The 18,356-nt window shown below is 35.1% G+C and overlaps 1 protein-coding gene and 1 non-coding gene across 4 annotated transcripts; both read right to left on the reverse strand.

Moving 5' to 3' along the window:
* Window positions 1-337: 337 nt before the first annotated feature.
* LOC111450466 (golgin candidate 1) lies at window positions 338-9,285 on the reverse strand. 3 transcript variants are annotated; one of them, XM_023090626.1, is made up of 21 exons: window positions 8,904-9,284; window positions 8,625-8,705; window positions 8,360-8,409; window positions 7,630-8,253; window positions 7,459-7,521; window positions 7,200-7,277; window positions 6,912-7,115; window positions 3,889-3,945; window positions 3,742-3,816; window positions 3,571-3,642; window positions 3,286-3,348; window positions 3,029-3,127; window positions 2,660-2,737; window positions 2,504-2,572; window positions 1,865-1,912; window positions 1,682-1,777; window positions 1,441-1,517; window positions 1,247-1,292; window positions 1,070-1,168; window positions 941-985; window positions 338-724 (listed from the first exon to the last, which is right to left on the reverse strand). In XM_023090626.1, exons 1-21 carry the CDS (start codon window positions 8,929-8,931, stop codon window positions 653-655), a joined length of 2,124 nt encoding a protein of 707 aa, XP_022946394.1. In that variant the 5' UTR covers window positions 8,932-9,284; the 3' UTR covers window positions 338-652. The 3 variants fall into 3 exon arrangements, 2 of the variants coding, with proteins under 2 accessions (XP_022946394.1, XP_022946393.1); XM_023090625.1 differs by having other exon boundaries at window positions 7,630-8,256; window positions 8,904-9,283; XR_002711815.1 differs by lacking the exons at window positions 338-724; window positions 941-985; window positions 1,070-1,168 and having other exon boundaries at window positions 1,270-1,292; window positions 1,441-1,513; window positions 7,630-8,256; window positions 8,904-9,285.
* Window positions 9,286-9,374: 89 nt separating this feature from the next.
* On the reverse strand, window positions 9,375-9,447 carry TRNAA-AGC. The gene has a single exon. It is a non-coding gene; the product is annotated as a tRNA-Ala (tRNA).
* Between the last annotated feature and the right edge of the window lie 8,909 nt (window positions 9,448-18,356).

Here is an 18,356-nt window from a genome sequence, read left to right on the forward strand (position 1 = left end):
AAAAAAAAAAAAAAAAAAAAAAAAAAAAGTGGGTCCCACATTCCTGTATGGTTTTTAAAGATGTGTCAACGTATTTATGTCAAACTAGTCTTTTTCGTTACATAAATTCAGATGGTCAAAATACATTTAAAGGTAAATGCTTCTATGACTCTTATAAAAATAATTGAGTTTTTTCTAACCTAAAATTAATACAAATCCTGACCTATAAATTTTGAACTCCTTAAATCAGCCAAATATCCTTAAAAGAACATCTTTCTATACAATATTCAACGTCAAATGGACAAAATTCAATATATACTCGGGTATGGCTGCGACTAGTATCTAGAAAAACCGTATCTTCATTGAAAACGTACAAAAAAATTTAAGTTATCATTAAGGTAAACAATTAAAAAGAAAAAAAAAAAATCAGTGACAGTATCAATGCTTAGGGCTAGCATGAGATACGACATCATTCATCTATATCCAGCGATACTCATTCATTCTAAATTGATTGCCTCTAGAGATTTTTTTTCCTTCTATGAAGTAAATAATTCATTATGCAGTTACAATAGAACAAAACCCGAGTTTCGACTTTTCAGTTGAGCTATCGTATCTTCTCAATCTATTGTCATTTGCCTGCTCGTGTAGGAGTTGGCGATGCAGTTCAAGAATCTCAAGGTAAATTAGAGTTGGCTAGCCCCATGGACTCTGCAACTTCTCTAGCAGCAAATGTATCCGCTTGAGCCTGCAAAAAAACTCGACACGTTTTTATGTTAAATGCAACTTCTCAAGTAATTCGAGGTAGTTAGACCTTCTCCCTCTCGAGATTTTGTCCACTTCCATCCTTTCCCTCGATCTATAACAAACTACCGTAACAACTTATCGAACCAATTACTAACATATGCTTAGTTCCAGTCACTAAGATGCAGATATATGCAGACAACAAGCTAAACGAACGTACCTGTAAACGGTGCAGTAGATACATCATGAAAAGGTGTACAAATACCTGAAAATACATTTTCACGGTTACACTCGGATTCCGTTAATAAACTTGACATTTTTTTAGACAAAGGGAAAAAGAAAATCTCACCAAATAAAATAGAAGTAAAAGTCTTGCAGTGGGATACCGCCAGAGAAATCTTGTTGCCCTGACTGCTCCAGAATCTAATAATTTGGCTGCTTTTTGCAACTGCACGATGCAAGCTGAATGGTAACGATAAAGCCCAAGAGAAGGAAGAGTAAGCATTGCAACGGATAGGAGATTTACCTGTATGCTCGTCCCGGCCATGTATCGGTGATGCAACGGGAGGGGCCTGAAACCATTACTTGGTAAGTATCTAAAAATAATTTTATATCGTCAAGAACCTGATGACAATTTATGTGCAGAACCTAACTTTTTTTCTTTTTTGGTAATGATTCAAGTATTTAATGGGTTACAAAGATTTAAGGCAAGGAACGTACTCAAGAGATTTGATTTCGGCATCTTCTTCCCAAGTTGCAGAAGCTCGACGGGAGGCTCGAGTTCTTTCTACCTCTACCTTTTCAATAAGGCAACCAAGTTATAATCTAAATAAGGTTTCTGGTTTAATAAACAAAATGAACAATGAAAAATAAAGTTAATTCGTTTAATAAATTATACTAAAAATGGATAGGGAAGGGAGGCAGATATTAACCAAAAGGAATAGAGCAATGAAAGGCGGACCTGTGCCTCTTGGGCGCGGTTTATTTCCTTCTCCAATTGAAACTCAGCAGCCGCTTTTTCGCTAGCCATGGCCTCCAACTGCGTTTGCTTGTAGTACTGTCATAAAGATAAATTTTCATATATAAGACTGAATAATTTTCATATATAAGCAAAATAATGTGCATGAGCAATTAAACTCGTTACCAATAGATCAGTTAGTTCACGATAACGCTTCTCAAGCTCCATGTGCTCCTGGTCATTTGAAACTATAATCAGTGAGTTGATGATTTGGCAAGTCGAAAGTGAACAAAAAAGACAAAAAAAAAAAAAAAGTAAATCCAGATGCAACCAAGTCAATCCTCAAATATCAAAAAGTAAATTTTTCCAAGGAATAATATATATATATATATATAAACACACACACACACATATATGAGACCATAAAATAAAATCTAATAGGTAATTACAAAAAAGCTTTGCCACCGAACCCCACAAAGAGTCGTCGAACCTAATAAAGAATCTAAATCCAAGGTACAATGAGTCATGTATGCATTTATGGATTAGGTAAATGAATAAAAGTTATGTCAATGTGAGGTTTCTACTATATAATTTATTAGAAAATTAATAGCAAGGACTAAAATGATTTTTAATCCAAAGTTAAAAGGGTTAAAATAGAAGGTTTGAAAGTTTAAAAATCAAAAGGTGAGTTTGCTGCGTTAACAATTACAGCATACAATAACTGCTAATCTGCTTATGCTAACCACAGTAATATTCTAAACAATGGAGCATATTTGATCAGAAGATATACTCGATTTCTTGATCAAACAGAAATAAATTACGTACCTGACGTGAATAATGTTCAGCATCCCTTTTCATAGCAGCCATTTCAACTCTCATTTTCTGTACTTCAGCCTGGAATTGAGAAGATAAAGAGGGAAGGATCAGTGGCATTGCACTTAGTTCAATTAGCTAAATTGCCAACATTCCTTAGACACTTGCCTCCATGGAAGAAAGTTTCAATTCAGCGTCTCTCTGACCTTGTCGGGCACGCTCCACTTCTTCTTGCCATGCTTGCATCTTCATGTTCCCAAGTGTAAGGGGGAAATAGATGGTAAGTTAGACGACTGAAACTTACAACCACAGATATTGCAAGAATATATATGTTTTTTTCTCTTTTGATAAGAGGTTTATGCGGTGCATCGATGACATTGCTGTCAGAATAGTTAGCTACGTATCGATCTAACCCCTGATTTTGTAAGACGTCCCCATAAGTCAGAAATATCTTTCCCAAAAGATATTATGTATGAAGAGAAAATGGAGTGGAAATATAAGTCTCGAAAACCAGCTTCAACGTTGGACAATATTTACCTGAATCAATTGATTTGCCTCTTCAGGTGACTTTTTGTGTCCACGGCGTGCACGAGCTTCCAGATCTTGCAGTTCTTGGTTCAAAGAAGAACATTCGACCTAAAAGAAGAGACTTATTAATTATATGAAGAAATATCTGTTCAACTAAGAAGTGCAAATGCATACTTGAAAATTATATTAACAATGATATGTATCTGTTCAACTAAGAAGTGCAAATGCATACTTGAAAATTATATTAACAATGATATGTATCTTACCTCAAGAAGCGCTACCTTTTGCTCAAGCTCTGTTGCTTTCGATGTCCGCTCATCTGCTATTCTCTGAAAAAAAAATGGAAAAAGATAATCGCATGCAGTGAAACATACAAATTAAGGTTGACTAAGGACAAAGTCCCGGTTCAAGTCCGTGCAGTCATCTTGGAAACATTGAAGCTCTAACAAGGTTGACTAAAGGACAAAGTCCCGGTTCGGGTTATAGAGAGATCTAATCATTATACACGTGACTACGAGCCATAAATCCAACTTGACGGCTTCATGCTTTACCTGGATCCTAGCAAGAGCTGATGCTGCTTCCACGGCTCTATGTTCCAATTCCATTTCTCTTTCCATGAAAGCCTGTAGACACCGATGATCATCTATTTGAAGACAATTGGACAAAACAGACACACCGCACAAACACGAAAAAAGGATCACAATAGGCTAATGCATATATACCATCTTCGTAGCATTATGGGCAGTACGTTCTTCTTCTGCTCTGCGCTCGGCAGAAGCTAGCTCCTCTCTTAGAGCCTGTACAAGAATGGAATTTTATAAAAAAAATATAGAAGTTGTTATTAATAAATAAATAAAGATCTAACTCACTTGCATCATCCTAGTCTCGGTTAGTTCTCTATTCCTCATCATTGACTCCATATTAGCCTGTAAAAATCATGTAATAGAAGAAAAGGACAACAACGTCAGTAGTCAAAGATTATAATTATCATTAATCAATATAAGGCAAGTTCGATTTTCCATTGCATGAGAAAATTATAAGGGCATAAAAATAACATAAATTAGATTATTTCATATAAACAAGACCAACTTCAATGAGAAAAAAGAAAGATACAAAAATTATAACCCAAAAAAAGGGAGCACCCTAAAGAAATGGCTCCAATCAAGCAAAAGAAGACCTAATGAGTAATTAAGAAAAAAACGAGACATTAAATCTCGCAAGGGACCAAACATCATTGGCCTCCCTCTCCGACCCTCTAAAATTCTACTATTTCTCTTCCCCGAAATACCCCAACAGCAAAGATCACACTCGAGTTTCCATTTAAAAAAAAAAACTAGTTCCCTAGAATGGCAAATGGAGAAGGAACTCCTCGATTATCTCACTAAAAGCTCGATGATGGGCTATGCCCTAACGCACCGGTAAAATAGATTCAAATATGCGGAGTAAAATAAAAATTTCAAAACCAATGATTCAGGTTTCCTCCGTCCTCTGACAAAATATACAGCAGAACAGCCTGGCCAAGGAAGGCAACTTCCATGAGAGCCTATCCAAGGACCCTTAAATTCCCTGACCCCAACCCTTTTAGATGCACTGGCTTCCCAATAGTCACCCAATAAACTATGCACCCCATGAACTTCCTCCACCCCTTCCCACAGAAAGTCCTCCATAGGTTTTTCCAGTCTTTTACAAACCAAACACAGAGCTCTAAAGAGGAAAAAAAAAAAAAAAAAAAAGAACTGCAACAAATGCATATGGTAGACTCCTTTTCAAGAAAGTCAAGAAAGGAAACGGAAATGGCCGGATCAGAAAGCTTGAAAATCTAAATCTTCATGCAGAATATAAAGATTAACGACTGTGCATACAAAATACATCACCAAAACAAATCACTGACCAAATTTAGGTATACAACGTAGCTTATTTCTGCTATTTGGGCATAAGAACTTCCGCTCCCGATGTCGAACAATGCCGCTAGAACTTTGGCATCGGCATTTAAATACAGCGATCACTGAAATTAGGGCACCGCAGGGGAATCTCCCGCCAATCTTTAAACAAAGAAGCTACATCAACGGCCAAGCACAAAATTAATTTTAAGACGTTGGAAATCGACGGTGGTGATGATAATAACTTTAGTTTAATTTTCAAATTAATTTTACACTATCTAATTTATTTATTTATTCTTATCAAAACTTCAAAATCTATTATTTAAATAATTGTTTTAAACGAAAACTAAAAAAATATTAAATTCGTCTACCAATTCAAATAAAATANCCTCTTTGGGCTTTCCCTTTCGGGCTTCCCCTCAAGGCTTTAAAACGCATCTGTTAGGGGAAGGTTTCCACACCGGTGTTTCGTTCTCCTCCCCAACCAATGTGGGATATCACAATTCATCCCTCTTCAGGGCCCAGCATCTTCGCTGGCACTCGTTCCCAATGTGGGATATCACAATTCATCCCCCTTCGAGGCCCAATGTCCTTACTGGCACACCGCCTCGTGTCTACCCCCTTCGGGAAACACCTCCTCGTTGGCACATCGCCCGGTGCCTAGCTCTGATACCATTTGTAACAACCCAGGCCCACCGCTAGCAAATATTGTCCTCTTTGGGCTTTCCCTTTCGGGCTTCCCCTCAAGGCTTTAAAACGCGTCTGATAGGGGAAGGTTACCACACCCTTAAAAGGGTGTTTCGTTCTCCTCCCCAACCAATGTGGGATATCACAATTCATCCCCCTTCAGGGCCCAGCGTCTTCGCTGGCACTCGTTCCCAATGTGGGATATCACAATTCATCCCCCTTCGGGGCCCAGCGTCCTTACTGGCACACCGCCTCGTGTCTACCCCCTTCGGGGAACAGCCTCCTCGTTGGCACATCGCCCGGTGCCTAGCTCTGATACCATTTGTAACGACCCAGGCCCACCGCTAGCAAATATTGTCCTCTTTGGGCTTTCCCTTTCGGGCTTCCCCTCAAGGCTTTAAAACGCCCCTGCTAGGGGAAGGTTTCCACACCCTTATAAAGAGTGTTTCGTTCTCCTCCCTAACCAATGTGGGATATCACAGGAACTTTGTAAAACCTTTCTTTTCTTTTCGAGAACTTTGTAAAGGAAATTCTAATCCACATGGTCTATGCTTTTGCTAAGTCAATCTTAAAGATAATCCCTTCTTGATTCTGGTCACCCTTCTTGATTCTGGTCTCTGTACTCTCTATGCCTACATTGGCAATAAGGTCCTAATCGAGGATCTATCTACCCACAAGGAACACTCCTTGAGCCTTCGAGATAGTAGAAGGGAGAACTTTACCCATACTAATGGTAAGCACTTTTTCCAAAATCTCATACACACTAGTAACGAGGCTGATGGGATTGAAATCCTTCACCATCTCAACCTTACCCTTTTTAGGGATGATACAAACAAACATTTCATTCCAAGTGTTGTCCACTATTCTCCATCCAAAAAAAAAAACTCCTTAAAACCCCATCAAGGTCCTCCTTAACAATATCCCAATTAGGACCTCGACAATATCTCAATTATGGAAAAGCCCTCCGAACGAGGTGATTTGTTCCTATCACATTCAAAGACCACACTCCTGATCTCATTCAAAGAAAAAGAGGCCACCGAGTCCACATTACCAGAATCATAAATAGAACACCCATCAATCCCTTTCACAAAATGTTTAGGGTTCACTATCAAGCAATGTGGAAACCTCCCCCTAGCAGACGTGTTTTAAGAACCTTAAGAGGAAGCCCGAGAGGGACAATATCTGCTAGCGGTGGGCTTAGACTGTTACAATTGCAGTTTGAAGGAAGTGTCTAACATAAAGAATATCAGAAAATACACAGTGGGTATTTTTTATAGTCATATCTCATAATACATTACAATAAATACACAGTGGGTATGACAAACCTGCATCGAGATCAGGCTTCCTTCTGATAAGGCAGCTTGCTTTTTAAGTGCATCCATGGAACTAATAAGAGCCTCAATTTCAGAGTTCTTTGCTGCCAAAGCTTCAGCCATACCTGACTCTACTCTCGAAACTTCACTTTTGGATTCCGATAAATCTTGTGCTAACTTCTTCATGCGAGCGTCATATGATCTACTCAATTCTCTCTGTCAGACAACGATCTTAACATGTGAAAAGAAGGAAAAATAATAAAGATAGAGTGTACTAAGACCAGATGTGAGAATTCTCACCTCTGCAATAAGAAGTTCCTCCAACTGTGCATTTTCAGACTTGTATTCTTGAAGACGTGATGAAAGTCCAGCACAGACCTATGCCTCGAAAAGAAAATGGTCAATAATCACTGAATAGCGCGGTGTCTAAATATTGAATGGAACTATTCTAAGATGATCGTTCTGAGATAAAATCGTATTCTTCAATTCTACATCTGTAATATTCTCATCATATACAGATTAAAAAAGTTCACAAATGGGGCATGGCCCAAGAACATACCCGAGCTAGCCTTGCTTCTTTCGACTCGCCAGTGGAATTTGAAGTTTTAAGTAACCCTTGTGCCTGCACGCCAACTAAATGAACTTTTAACAAAACTAGAAGTCGAAATAGGAATCATCAAAGCTGAAGAAAACAAATAACATGAAACTACTTACAGAACCACTATTATACCTCTTCAAGTTGGTCCTGCACTTTCGTAGGAGACTTATCAGCTGTATTCTCTTGTTGCTTCTGTTCGACTGGCAGTTGAACCTTATTAGAATCATTTTTTGTTTGATTTTCATCGTTATCCTGGAACCCCATAGTTGCAGACTCAGACATGTCCCGATCTGTCTTCGAGATAGTTTCTTCACTTCCCAATTTATTGCTCTGCGCATCATCTCGATTTTCTTTGTTGATCTCCACGGCTTCTTGATTAGGTGTAGACAATAATTGTTCCTCATGAAGATCCAAGGCATTCACATTATTTAGTTCCGTATTAGAAGTGGGTGCGATAACCTCAACATCAGCAACGGCTGCTTCCATGTCATCAGGAATTTGTTTTCCTGCTTCAACTACTACGGCATCTGTTGGTGGAATGTCTAAAATAGGGACGTTATTGTCGTCACCGTCTGGCTTCCTTTTGTTTACATGAGTCGTAGACTTATCAGATGCAGTCACCGTCCGGTCATCTTCAATGGAAGAAACAATTCCATCCTTTTCAGGTGCCACCACCACATCTACAGTTGACAATAATGTGCTCGTTTGTTCTTCTGCAGCGTCCTTCGATATAGAAGGCTCATTTGAGGATAGTTTCTTCTGTGCAAAAAAATATTTAAATTCACAAAAATTTAAATAAAGCTTAACATGTGATAATAATGTATAATATTACTATTTGTTAAAATAAGTGAGCCTAACCCACCTTTTTCTTTGGCTTGGTCTTCTTGGTTTGAGATCCTTGGCCATTAGAAGCTTCACACAACAGAAATAAAGCTATAGATGTCAGACAACTCGAAATTTTTAAACATAAAATAGTTCAATAGATTGTTTTAGTGAAACAATTAATCATATTGATTCCAGCAAAATTCAATTTAACCAAGTATTTTAGCTTTAGTAAGCAATGAAATAAAAACATGGAAAGAAATGAGCATAAATCATATAAATATGACATAAACCAAGATGCATACCTGGAGTTTGAATATCAGACTGCTCTTCTGATAACTCACTAACAACAAGCTTTGCCCTGCGATCTACGACTTCAAACAGTCCTGACAAAAGTGAATCACTTCTGAGAAATTTCTATGCAATAAATTCTTACACAGGAACGCGTCAAAATCGAATCCGATGAATTTCAAAATCCGTGTAGAAAATTAAAAGCTATACTTCGATATGAGTTGAAAATTGATGAAAAATCGATTCGGATCAGAACGAAACATATATGCAATAGAAACCGAATAACATCGAACCTTCGGCAGCTTTGAGCCAAGAAGCCATTAGAAAGCCGAAACTCGGATCGGAAACAATGCGGAGCCCACCAAGATGTAGCCGAGGATTTGATGAATCGAAGAGTGTAATTCTAAACGGCGACGTTGCGATAGCTCGAATGGGGATCTTGCTTCGCCAAAGGACACTTCGAGCTCTACGGAAACACTACAATGGCGGTAAATCGGCCACCGAGTGCGACGGACGATTGTAGGGAAATGAGAATTTCAGAGGAAGGCAGTCGTTAGTTAAGGAGTCTGTTCTGATGGACGAGTGAAGTTGAAGGAAAACGCGGCAACAATGATCGGGTGCTGTGACGACTACGGCGCCGATTATGTTCAACCAGTGTAGAGGTTCCACGTCGCCAACCAAGTGTCTTTTTTTTTTTTTTTTTTTTTGGAGTTTTAAGAAAATTGCTAAAATAAAGGTTAAATTAATATAAAAGGGGAATTTAATGGAGATGCGGGGTATCGATCCCCGTACCTCTCGCATGCTAAGCGAGCGCTCTACCATCTGAGCTACATCCCCAATTGGTTTTAGTTATAGAAAACAATATAACAATATAAAGATAGCTAAACCAATGGGCTGAACTACCAGCCCAGCAAACATCGGCCCAATAGCCTCTTTAGCTAAATGGAGTAAATGGGCTCGACTATCAGCCCATCAATGATCGGCCCAATGACTTCAATCTGATTGGAGCAAATGGGCTCGATTACCAGCCCACTTCTCCAATTTCACTTTCACGCTATTTTACCAAAATCAGTCGCAAACAAAGCTGGTTTTATCTCAAGTCTTTCTAGAAAATTTTATGCCTTCGAATTGAATATATTTAAAACATTATATTATGTTCATATTCGTATATATACCTATATATTAATTTTTACGAGTTTATATTTTTAAAAATTTAAATATCAATCAACTAAAATATTACAAAAATTTAAGTCAATTTTAAGGAATTAAGAAGGAGAAAAATATTGCCTCTCTTTTGCCAAAATTTAGACAAAACTTAAATTACACTCATGTTGAGTGAGAAGTCAAAAAAACCTTAATTACCTTTACATTGTTGCTTATTGTTTACTCATAATTATTATGTCTAATCTTACCTTTAATGAGTAATAATTAAAAGTGCACAAAATTAAACTTTTAGCATTTAAATTAGAAAAATTAACTAACACTTGCATGCAATGAGCCAAGACATTAAGGGTCTCTCCATAATTTACTTTTAATAAATTCAAATATTTAATAATAAAATAGATGTTGAATGACAAAAGTTTGATTTGGTTAATTATGAACCATAATAAACAAAAAGCAACTTTGTAAAAGAGTTAATGATAACGCACCTGACTCGTAAAAAAATATTTGCACGCTGATTATTCTATAAAGTAAGATCATAGTCGTGACAAAAAAGATACACGTGTCTAGACCAAACTTTGTCGTGTTTTATACTTAAATAATTTTTTTTTGTTCTAGTTAGTAAAAGCATTTCAACTCGAGCACTCCGAGTTAATGACCATAAGTAGTTGTGCCAAGTGGGAGGACGAAACAAGCTAGTACTATATTATTTTGCATCTATGACTCACTCGATAAAGTCAAATCAATTCAATATTACTTCTTTAATTCTTAATAGGTATGGAGACATATAACCTTGTAACCACGTAAAGGTATGAAACGAGAACCGCAAATAGTATACCAAATTGAACACACATCGCTATACCAAGAGACCTATAATAAATCTCAAAGGCAACCTTTCAACAACCATGAAAAAAGCAACTTAGAGAGAGAAATCTTAACCTATGGGGTACCCGAGAAAGAGAAAGGGATAGCTTTTAAGTGTATATAGAGAAATCTTTAAAGTATGATGCTATACGAGCATCGATCCATTGCCAAAAAGATAAGTCCTAGATTTAGATCAGACTAAGATAAATGATAACATATGACGAATGTTAAAATATTCATAAAATGTCGTACCAAATATTAATTATATAAAATATGAAAAATTCTCTAATAAGTAATTGAAAATTACTATATTTTATTTTTCTTTCACAAATTATTTAAGCAATAAATGGTATATATTCAAATTAAATGTAAGCAAATGATTCACATAATATCACTTCAGCCATTTATTCTATTTAATCCAAAACTAGTGGATGAAACAAAAGGAATCAAAATTTCTGTCGATTTTCATTAATATTACATGTCAATTTTTAAAACTTTGAACCTTTTATTTAAAATTTAAAATTTTATAATATTAAAAAAAAAAATATATATATATATATATATATATATATTGCTCACATCTATTACTCTTATAGTTAAAAAATTATTAAGATTAATTAACCATTTAATAATAATAATTTAAAATAATTTAAAATTCACAAACAAATTATATAACCGATAGCTTAGTGTCAGATTCATAGCCTTTCCTGAAATAATATATACTAAAAATGAAAAAAAGAAATGTCACTTATAATTAAAACATAAACTCTAAAACTTAAATCAGATTCACAACTAAAATTTATTGAAATTACTTGAGAGAGATAAAAAAAAAAAGTAAAAAAAGAAGAAAAAGGAAGTAATTATCCAAACTTATAGATATAAACTGCTTGAGCTTTGAAACTGACATGGCTGAGAATCAATCACGTCTCTCGAGGCCATTAAACACGTCAATTCGACGTTCATTTATGGCGATGTGTAACTGTAAACAACACGCAGATTCATCGCCAAACGCCGATCGGAAAAGCTGTAAGAGTTCGATTTCATCGGCACAGTGTGTTCCGAAACGGCGATTCATAAGCTGCTAAGCTTTTCTCCAGCCGTAGATCTGTGTAGAACTTCTTGATGAATTCCTCGGCCGCTTTATCGACGATCTGACTGTCACTGTCGTCCTTGAGAGAAAACGGTGAATCTGTAACTCGCAACTGCCGTACAACTAGCGGACTCTTTCCAAATCCAGGTAACGGCACTAACGGCGACGCCTCAGATTTCTGATCGCTATGAAGAATATCAAGAACTCTCTGGACGGCCGTAACGGTGGAGAAATCGTCGTAGCGGTAAGATTTGGGGAAATAATGGCGGTTTTGGTGTTTTCGATGTTTGTTGAAGTAACGGAACGGATACGCAGGACTGTTACTGCAACTGAATTCGTAATCGCGCGTTGAGATGTAGGAATTGGCGATGTCAATCGTTTGGCAACTGAAAGCAGATCCGTGATGAAATTCCACGAGATTTGCCATCGCTTTTCCTGCGATTTTGCTTCGTTTGAGCATTAAATGAAGATCGAACACAATCTTGCTTTTGCTTAGCCCTTTCCTCAACATGAACACAACCGCTCTCAACACGTTCCATAGCTTCTTCTTCACTGCCGGCCGAATCGGCTCAATTTCCATGGCTAACAAAGAAACAGAAAATCAGAGGAAATGCGTAATAATGCCGCCTTGTTCTTCCTCCCTCTGAATTAGAAAGAGAACTGATTTCTTTTTTTAATTTTTTTCCTGTTTTGAGGAGATTGAACTTGATCCGAGCGGGATATATAAAGGGAACTAATGGTACATAGTGAGGAATATCATCCCAATCTCGTTTACAGCGCGTGTTTTCAACTAAGAAACAAGAGCTCGATAAAGTTATTGTTTGTTTTACACGCGCTTAACGAGCGAGTTGGTGTGAGATTTGTCTTTCATTTCGTTAAGAATAGCCAAAACAAATAAATAAAATATCTAATATAAAGGCTAATATTTCTTGGGTTTTTTTTTTTCTTAAAAGAATTGAAATCAAATTAAAATGAAATTCCCTTCTATATGAATCAAAAAAATTGGACTTCCCTTGATGTGTCCCAATGATTACATAAATCATGATCAACAACCTTTGCCCAAATATCAAGTTACTAGGTGACATGAATTCCAAGTTTAAAGTTTTTGATGATTAGTTTCTCGAAATTCCCCCGCCCATCATTTTATTCTAAAATAGAATCTTAAAATTATAAATTTAATAAAATTTTAAATTTTAATTGGTGTTTAATAAATTAATAAAAAATTAAAAAAAAAAAAGATGAACCTTCTATCAAATATATAATTTAAATTACAATTAGATTAAAAATCTAAAAAAATTTAGACATTTTTCACATAAATTTAAAATTTTAAAAATTAAATAAAAATATTTTAAAATTTACGGACTAAATAAAAATAAACTAATATAATAATATTATAAATTATAGGTGGAATAGTGTAGTTTAACTAATTAAAACTTTATTTTAAAAAAATAATTCAAATATTAATTCCCTTACTTTGAATTCTCTGCCAATTTAGTTTTGGGCATTCAATTGTTTAAATTTAGTTAATATTTCAAATTTAATTCACATCTTATATTTAACCATTTAAACTTAATTTGTATTGAATTTTCTAAAATAATAATATTAATTTTCATTCAATATATTTTAAAAATTTATAAAGGGAAGTTTATATAAACTATATATAAAAAAAAAAACTAAAAATATACGGAGAAAAGTATCCTTACTAAAATAGAACTTAAAATGATATTTTAAGCTTAATTTTATTAATTAATATGGAGACCACTCGGATTGAAAGAAGAAAAAAATAATAATAATAAAAGATATCTAAAGTAGCAGGCCATGTGACAAATTACACATGAAAGAAGGATAAAGTGCAAATTTGTTTTTCATTTTCCTTTTTTGTGCCTTAAGGAAAAAGGAAATACAAGAATTAAACGAAGGGAATCGAATTTTTACTTTTTTTTAAAAACAAATAATAATAATAATAATAATAATAAACAAGGCATTTCTGAACCGGAGTGTCTTTTCATGTGGAAGAGTGTGTTCGTCAAGGAGCTTTTGGGTTATTTTATCGATCCCCTAACGTTGCTTCGTTTTTATGAGACAGGAACCAGTGGACGGCTCTGGATTATTCCCTTTGGGTCCGGTTGCATGGGAGCCTGACGGAGGTGGCGCGGTTCTGGTTTCGGTGACCACGGTCGCAAAGCAGATTCGGTCATCTCTTCACGAGTTTCGGGGGGTGGACAAGATGGATGATGCGAGTCCTGCCCCACTCTCCTGGGGTGTTGGGGCTGTGTGTCCGGTTTGTGGGGGCGCTGGTGGGTCAGGTGTCTCGGCGATTGGCCTGGTGGATCCCTCTGTACGGTGGCTCGGTGGCTCCCTCCACCCGATGGCTGTCGCTCGCGTGTGATGCTGCTTGAGAAGACGGGAGCGGCCGCACATGTGTGGTGCTCCAGGATTGTTCGGTTTCTTAACCCTCGAGAATAATACTCTACACCGACCCATTCATTTATTTAAAAATCCACCCATTTATTTAAATTATATATATTAGAGTAATTATTTTAAAATAATAATAAATGGGAAAATATTATCCAAGAAGATCATAGCTCCCACAAATTTCTTGTGTGGAATCTCCAATTCCATCCCGTAAAAATAAATATAGAATTTTGTGCAGATAAAAATAAAATAGTTGGTAGGGTTGGGGACGGAAAAGGCTTTCCTGTTTCCACCTCGCTCCACATACATCTCTATTCTCATCCTATTAATCTATACCACAAGCATTTGTGTTAAAATATAATAAAAAGATAATATTATTCTATTCGAGATTTACGTTTATTTTTTAAAAATTAAATAGGTAATTACATTAATTTTAACCCTCTGTTAAGTATGAAACTTTACATATGTTTATGACAAAAAAAAATAAATGAGTCACAATAAATGTGTAAGCACTAAAATTAAACCCCTAAAACATGATGGATTAAAAAAATAATAATAAATAACAACTTTTAATACTTGAGAAATTGAATAAACTAACGGAATAAATAATTACTCCCAATTTACTAAATAATTTTGTTAAAGTAGAAGACAAAATTAATATTAAAATTCAATAGGGGAGAGACTTGACCCAACTTATTTCATTTTCCACCTTAAATGCATTGCAAGCGCTACAAAATATAATATCCAATAAAAATAAATAACTAAATAACTAAATAGAAATAAATGAAAGCTTAAAGAATGTCCTCCGCTGCGTTATATACCACACGCCGCCCTCGACAGCCAGCTTGAGAAAGTTGGCAGATTGAATTTCAGAACCTAACACATGACACGTGTCACTTTATTACGCTTCGGAAAAACTTAAAAGCTTAAATATTAATTTTTATTTATTCAAATATTTAATGGTATTATTAGTCTTGTAAATAATTAATTTCCTATGACTTACTGCTATTTAAAATAGTATTAAATATTTAGTACAACCTTTGTACTGAAATATTGTGTTTGTTTTATTTTAATGCTTTGGATATATCCGAGAAAGATGTATTAATCTCATTAAATTATCATGACTGTTATTTATTTCAATTATTTTTATTCTTTTATTAAAATTATTCTACCCAACTAATATTTTATCAATTATTTTTTTAAGTTTTTAAATTTTTTTAAAGGTATTAATAAAAATTTTAAAAGTTCAAAGGTATTTTTGTTATATTTTAAAATTTTAAGAGTAATTTCGAGACAATGCATAATATTCACGCCCCTTAATTTATTCAACGCTCATTATTGTCTTATAAGATAAATATGTTATATCCTCTACCATACTCTATAGCATATTAAATGACGGTCGCCTTATTAATGGAAACAAATTTAGAACTTCTCAACTAAAAATTTCCATGCAGCAGCAACAATAATAACTATAATTGATTTTGCCCATAAGTCTTCCTTCAGATAATTATTAATCATTAATTCCCGTAGAAAAAACAAAACAAAATTACAATATTATATAGTGGAACGACGTCGTTTAGTCTGATAATTACGGCGGCCTGCGACATTGAAAGTTCATATATTATATTATGTGATCACAAAAATAAGAGCTTAATTATATTTGAAATGAAAACCAACCCACGAAACGACTTGGAGCCATTTGTTTTTTAAGTTTATTTTAAATTTAGTCTATTTAGATTTTCTATTATTATATACAAATAAAAGAATTTCTTCAAAATACTCTAAAATATTAAGCCATTTCTATTTTTTTGAATAAAATTATTTATTATTAATGGTGTTATAAATAAATAATAATAATAAAAAAAGCCAATTTTGAAATTTTCATTTGGAGCCACTACAATAATGGGAGTGAAAGCTGTACTTGAATGTGAAGTTGTGGAGAGAGACCAGTTTTTTTTTTCTTTTTTTTTCCCACTCAGTATATAATATGTATTTAATATATATTTAATTTTTAATAATAAAGCAAAAATGGGTGTAGGGCCGTTTAGCTGGCCGGTCCACTTTCGCTATTAAATTCTGTTTTTTTTTTAATTTTGAATATCCGTAAATAAATTAATATTTATTTTATCGATGGTAGAAGATAAGGATCCCGAGGCATTTTTTGAGTCTCTTATTCTTGTCTCATTCTACGAAAATTCATTAATGACATAACAACGTCACGTTGAAATAAATATACAAAGCAGTAGCACCTTCACGATAGCTGCTAGATGAACACCTCTCCATAATAGTATGATATTGTCCACCTTGAATATAAATTCTCATAGATTTGTTTTGGGCTTCTCAAAAGGCTTCAAACCAATAGAGAGAGGATTCCATGATCGTTCATAAATTCTCATGGTTTTGTTTTGGACTTCCCAAAAGGTCTCAGTCCAATGCAGAGAGTATTCCATCATCGTTCATAAATTCTCGTGGCTTTGTTTTGGGCTTCTCCAAAATGCCTCAAACCAATGGAGAGAGTATTCCATCATCGTTCATAAATTCTCGTGGCTTTGTTTTGGGCTTCGCCTCAAACCAATGGAGAGAGTATTCCATCATCGTTCATAAATTCTCGTGGCTTTGTTTTGGGCTTCCCCAAAAGGCCTCAAACCAATGGAGAGAGTATTCCATCATCGTTCATAAATTCTCGTTTTGGGCTTCCCCAAAAGGCCTCAAACCAATGGAGAGAGTATTCCATCATCGTTCATAAATTCTCGTGGCTTTGTTTTGGGCTTCTCCAAAATGCCTCAAACCAATGGAGAGAGTATTCCATCATCGTTCATAAATTCTCGTGGCTTTGTTTTGGGCTTCCCCAAAAGGCCTCAAACCAATGGAGAGAGTATTCCATCATCGTTCATAAATTCTCGTAGCTTTCTTTTGGGCTTCCCCAAAAAGTCTCAAACCAATGGAGAGAGTATTCCATGATCCTTCCCTAAATTAGGGGATGGGGGACTTCACCTCCCCTCGAACAAGGTACGTCTCTCTTTAATCGAGGCTCAACTCCTTTAAAGTCTTAGTCATTTTTTACTGCCTCTCGAACAAGGTACGTCTCTCTTTAATCCCTCTCGAACAAGGTACGTCTCTCTTTAATCGAGGCTCAACTCCTTTAAAGTCTTAGTCATTTTTTACTGCCTTCGAAGAGACTTGACTCCTTTTCGACTAAGTTTAGGGCATGGCTTTGATACCATGGTAGATGCACACGACTGGTATGATATTGTCAACTTTGAGCATAAGCTCTTATGGCTTTGCTTTGGACTTCCCCAAAAGGTCTCAAACCAATGGAGAGAGTATTCATTGATTATAAACTCATGATCATTCCCTAAATTAGCCGATGTGGGACTTTCATCATCCAACAATAGCAACGTCCCTCAACCTGTCTACGTAGCTACTAAAATTTTCTAAATTAGAGCCTCGAAATTAGGTCTTTTTGGTTTGATATCTAAGTTATAAGATTAACAATCAATGAATTTGGTATAATTGCTCAATGAGGACGAAAACCATCTCGGTATAGGTCTCCTAAGTCTCTTTTGGATTAATCAAATTACAGTCCCGTCATCTTTCTCTAAAGGCCATACACGAAAATATCTCTTTGAAAAACTGACCTTCGTGGGCCAATAAGGTGGCTGATGTGACTGTGTACATTACCCAGAAGCCCTAAATGTATATACTAATAAAGAGACGACTTGCTCTCTCTCCTTCACTCCACCTCTACATCTCTAGATCAATAAAAACACTAACCTGAAAGAGGAAGACATTTTTTAAGTTCGAATTCTTATAAAACACGTATTTTGTATTGATCATAATTAATAATTTAGTTATTTTTTTAATATTTATTAATCGCGGTAAATAAGAATTAAGATATTTTATTCTAATACAGAGAAATTAACTCAATAAATTATGGTATAAAAATATTTAAAAAAAAAATATATATATATAATAATAATTATCCAAATAATAAAGGACTGGCTTCCACCTGCCAACCCAATCACAATGAATTAAATAAAAGGCGAAAAAACAAAAAACCATGATGAATAAGTATACTTTTTTGGGTTAATGCAACATTATGATATAATTATTGAGCAATTAAGGTTTGGATAACAACTTGCTCTTTCACTAAAGCGTTACTTTTTCAGGCTAAAAGTGAACCCCAAAACTGTTACTCATATGGAACATCATCATT

The sequence above is a fragment of the Cucurbita moschata genome, unplaced genomic scaffold (genome assembly GCF_002738365.1).
Source record: "Cucurbita moschata cultivar Rifu unplaced genomic scaffold, Cmos_1.0 Cmo_Scf00012, whole genome shotgun sequence".
Taxonomy (NCBI): Eukaryota; Viridiplantae; Streptophyta; class Magnoliopsida; order Cucurbitales; family Cucurbitaceae; genus Cucurbita; species Cucurbita moschata.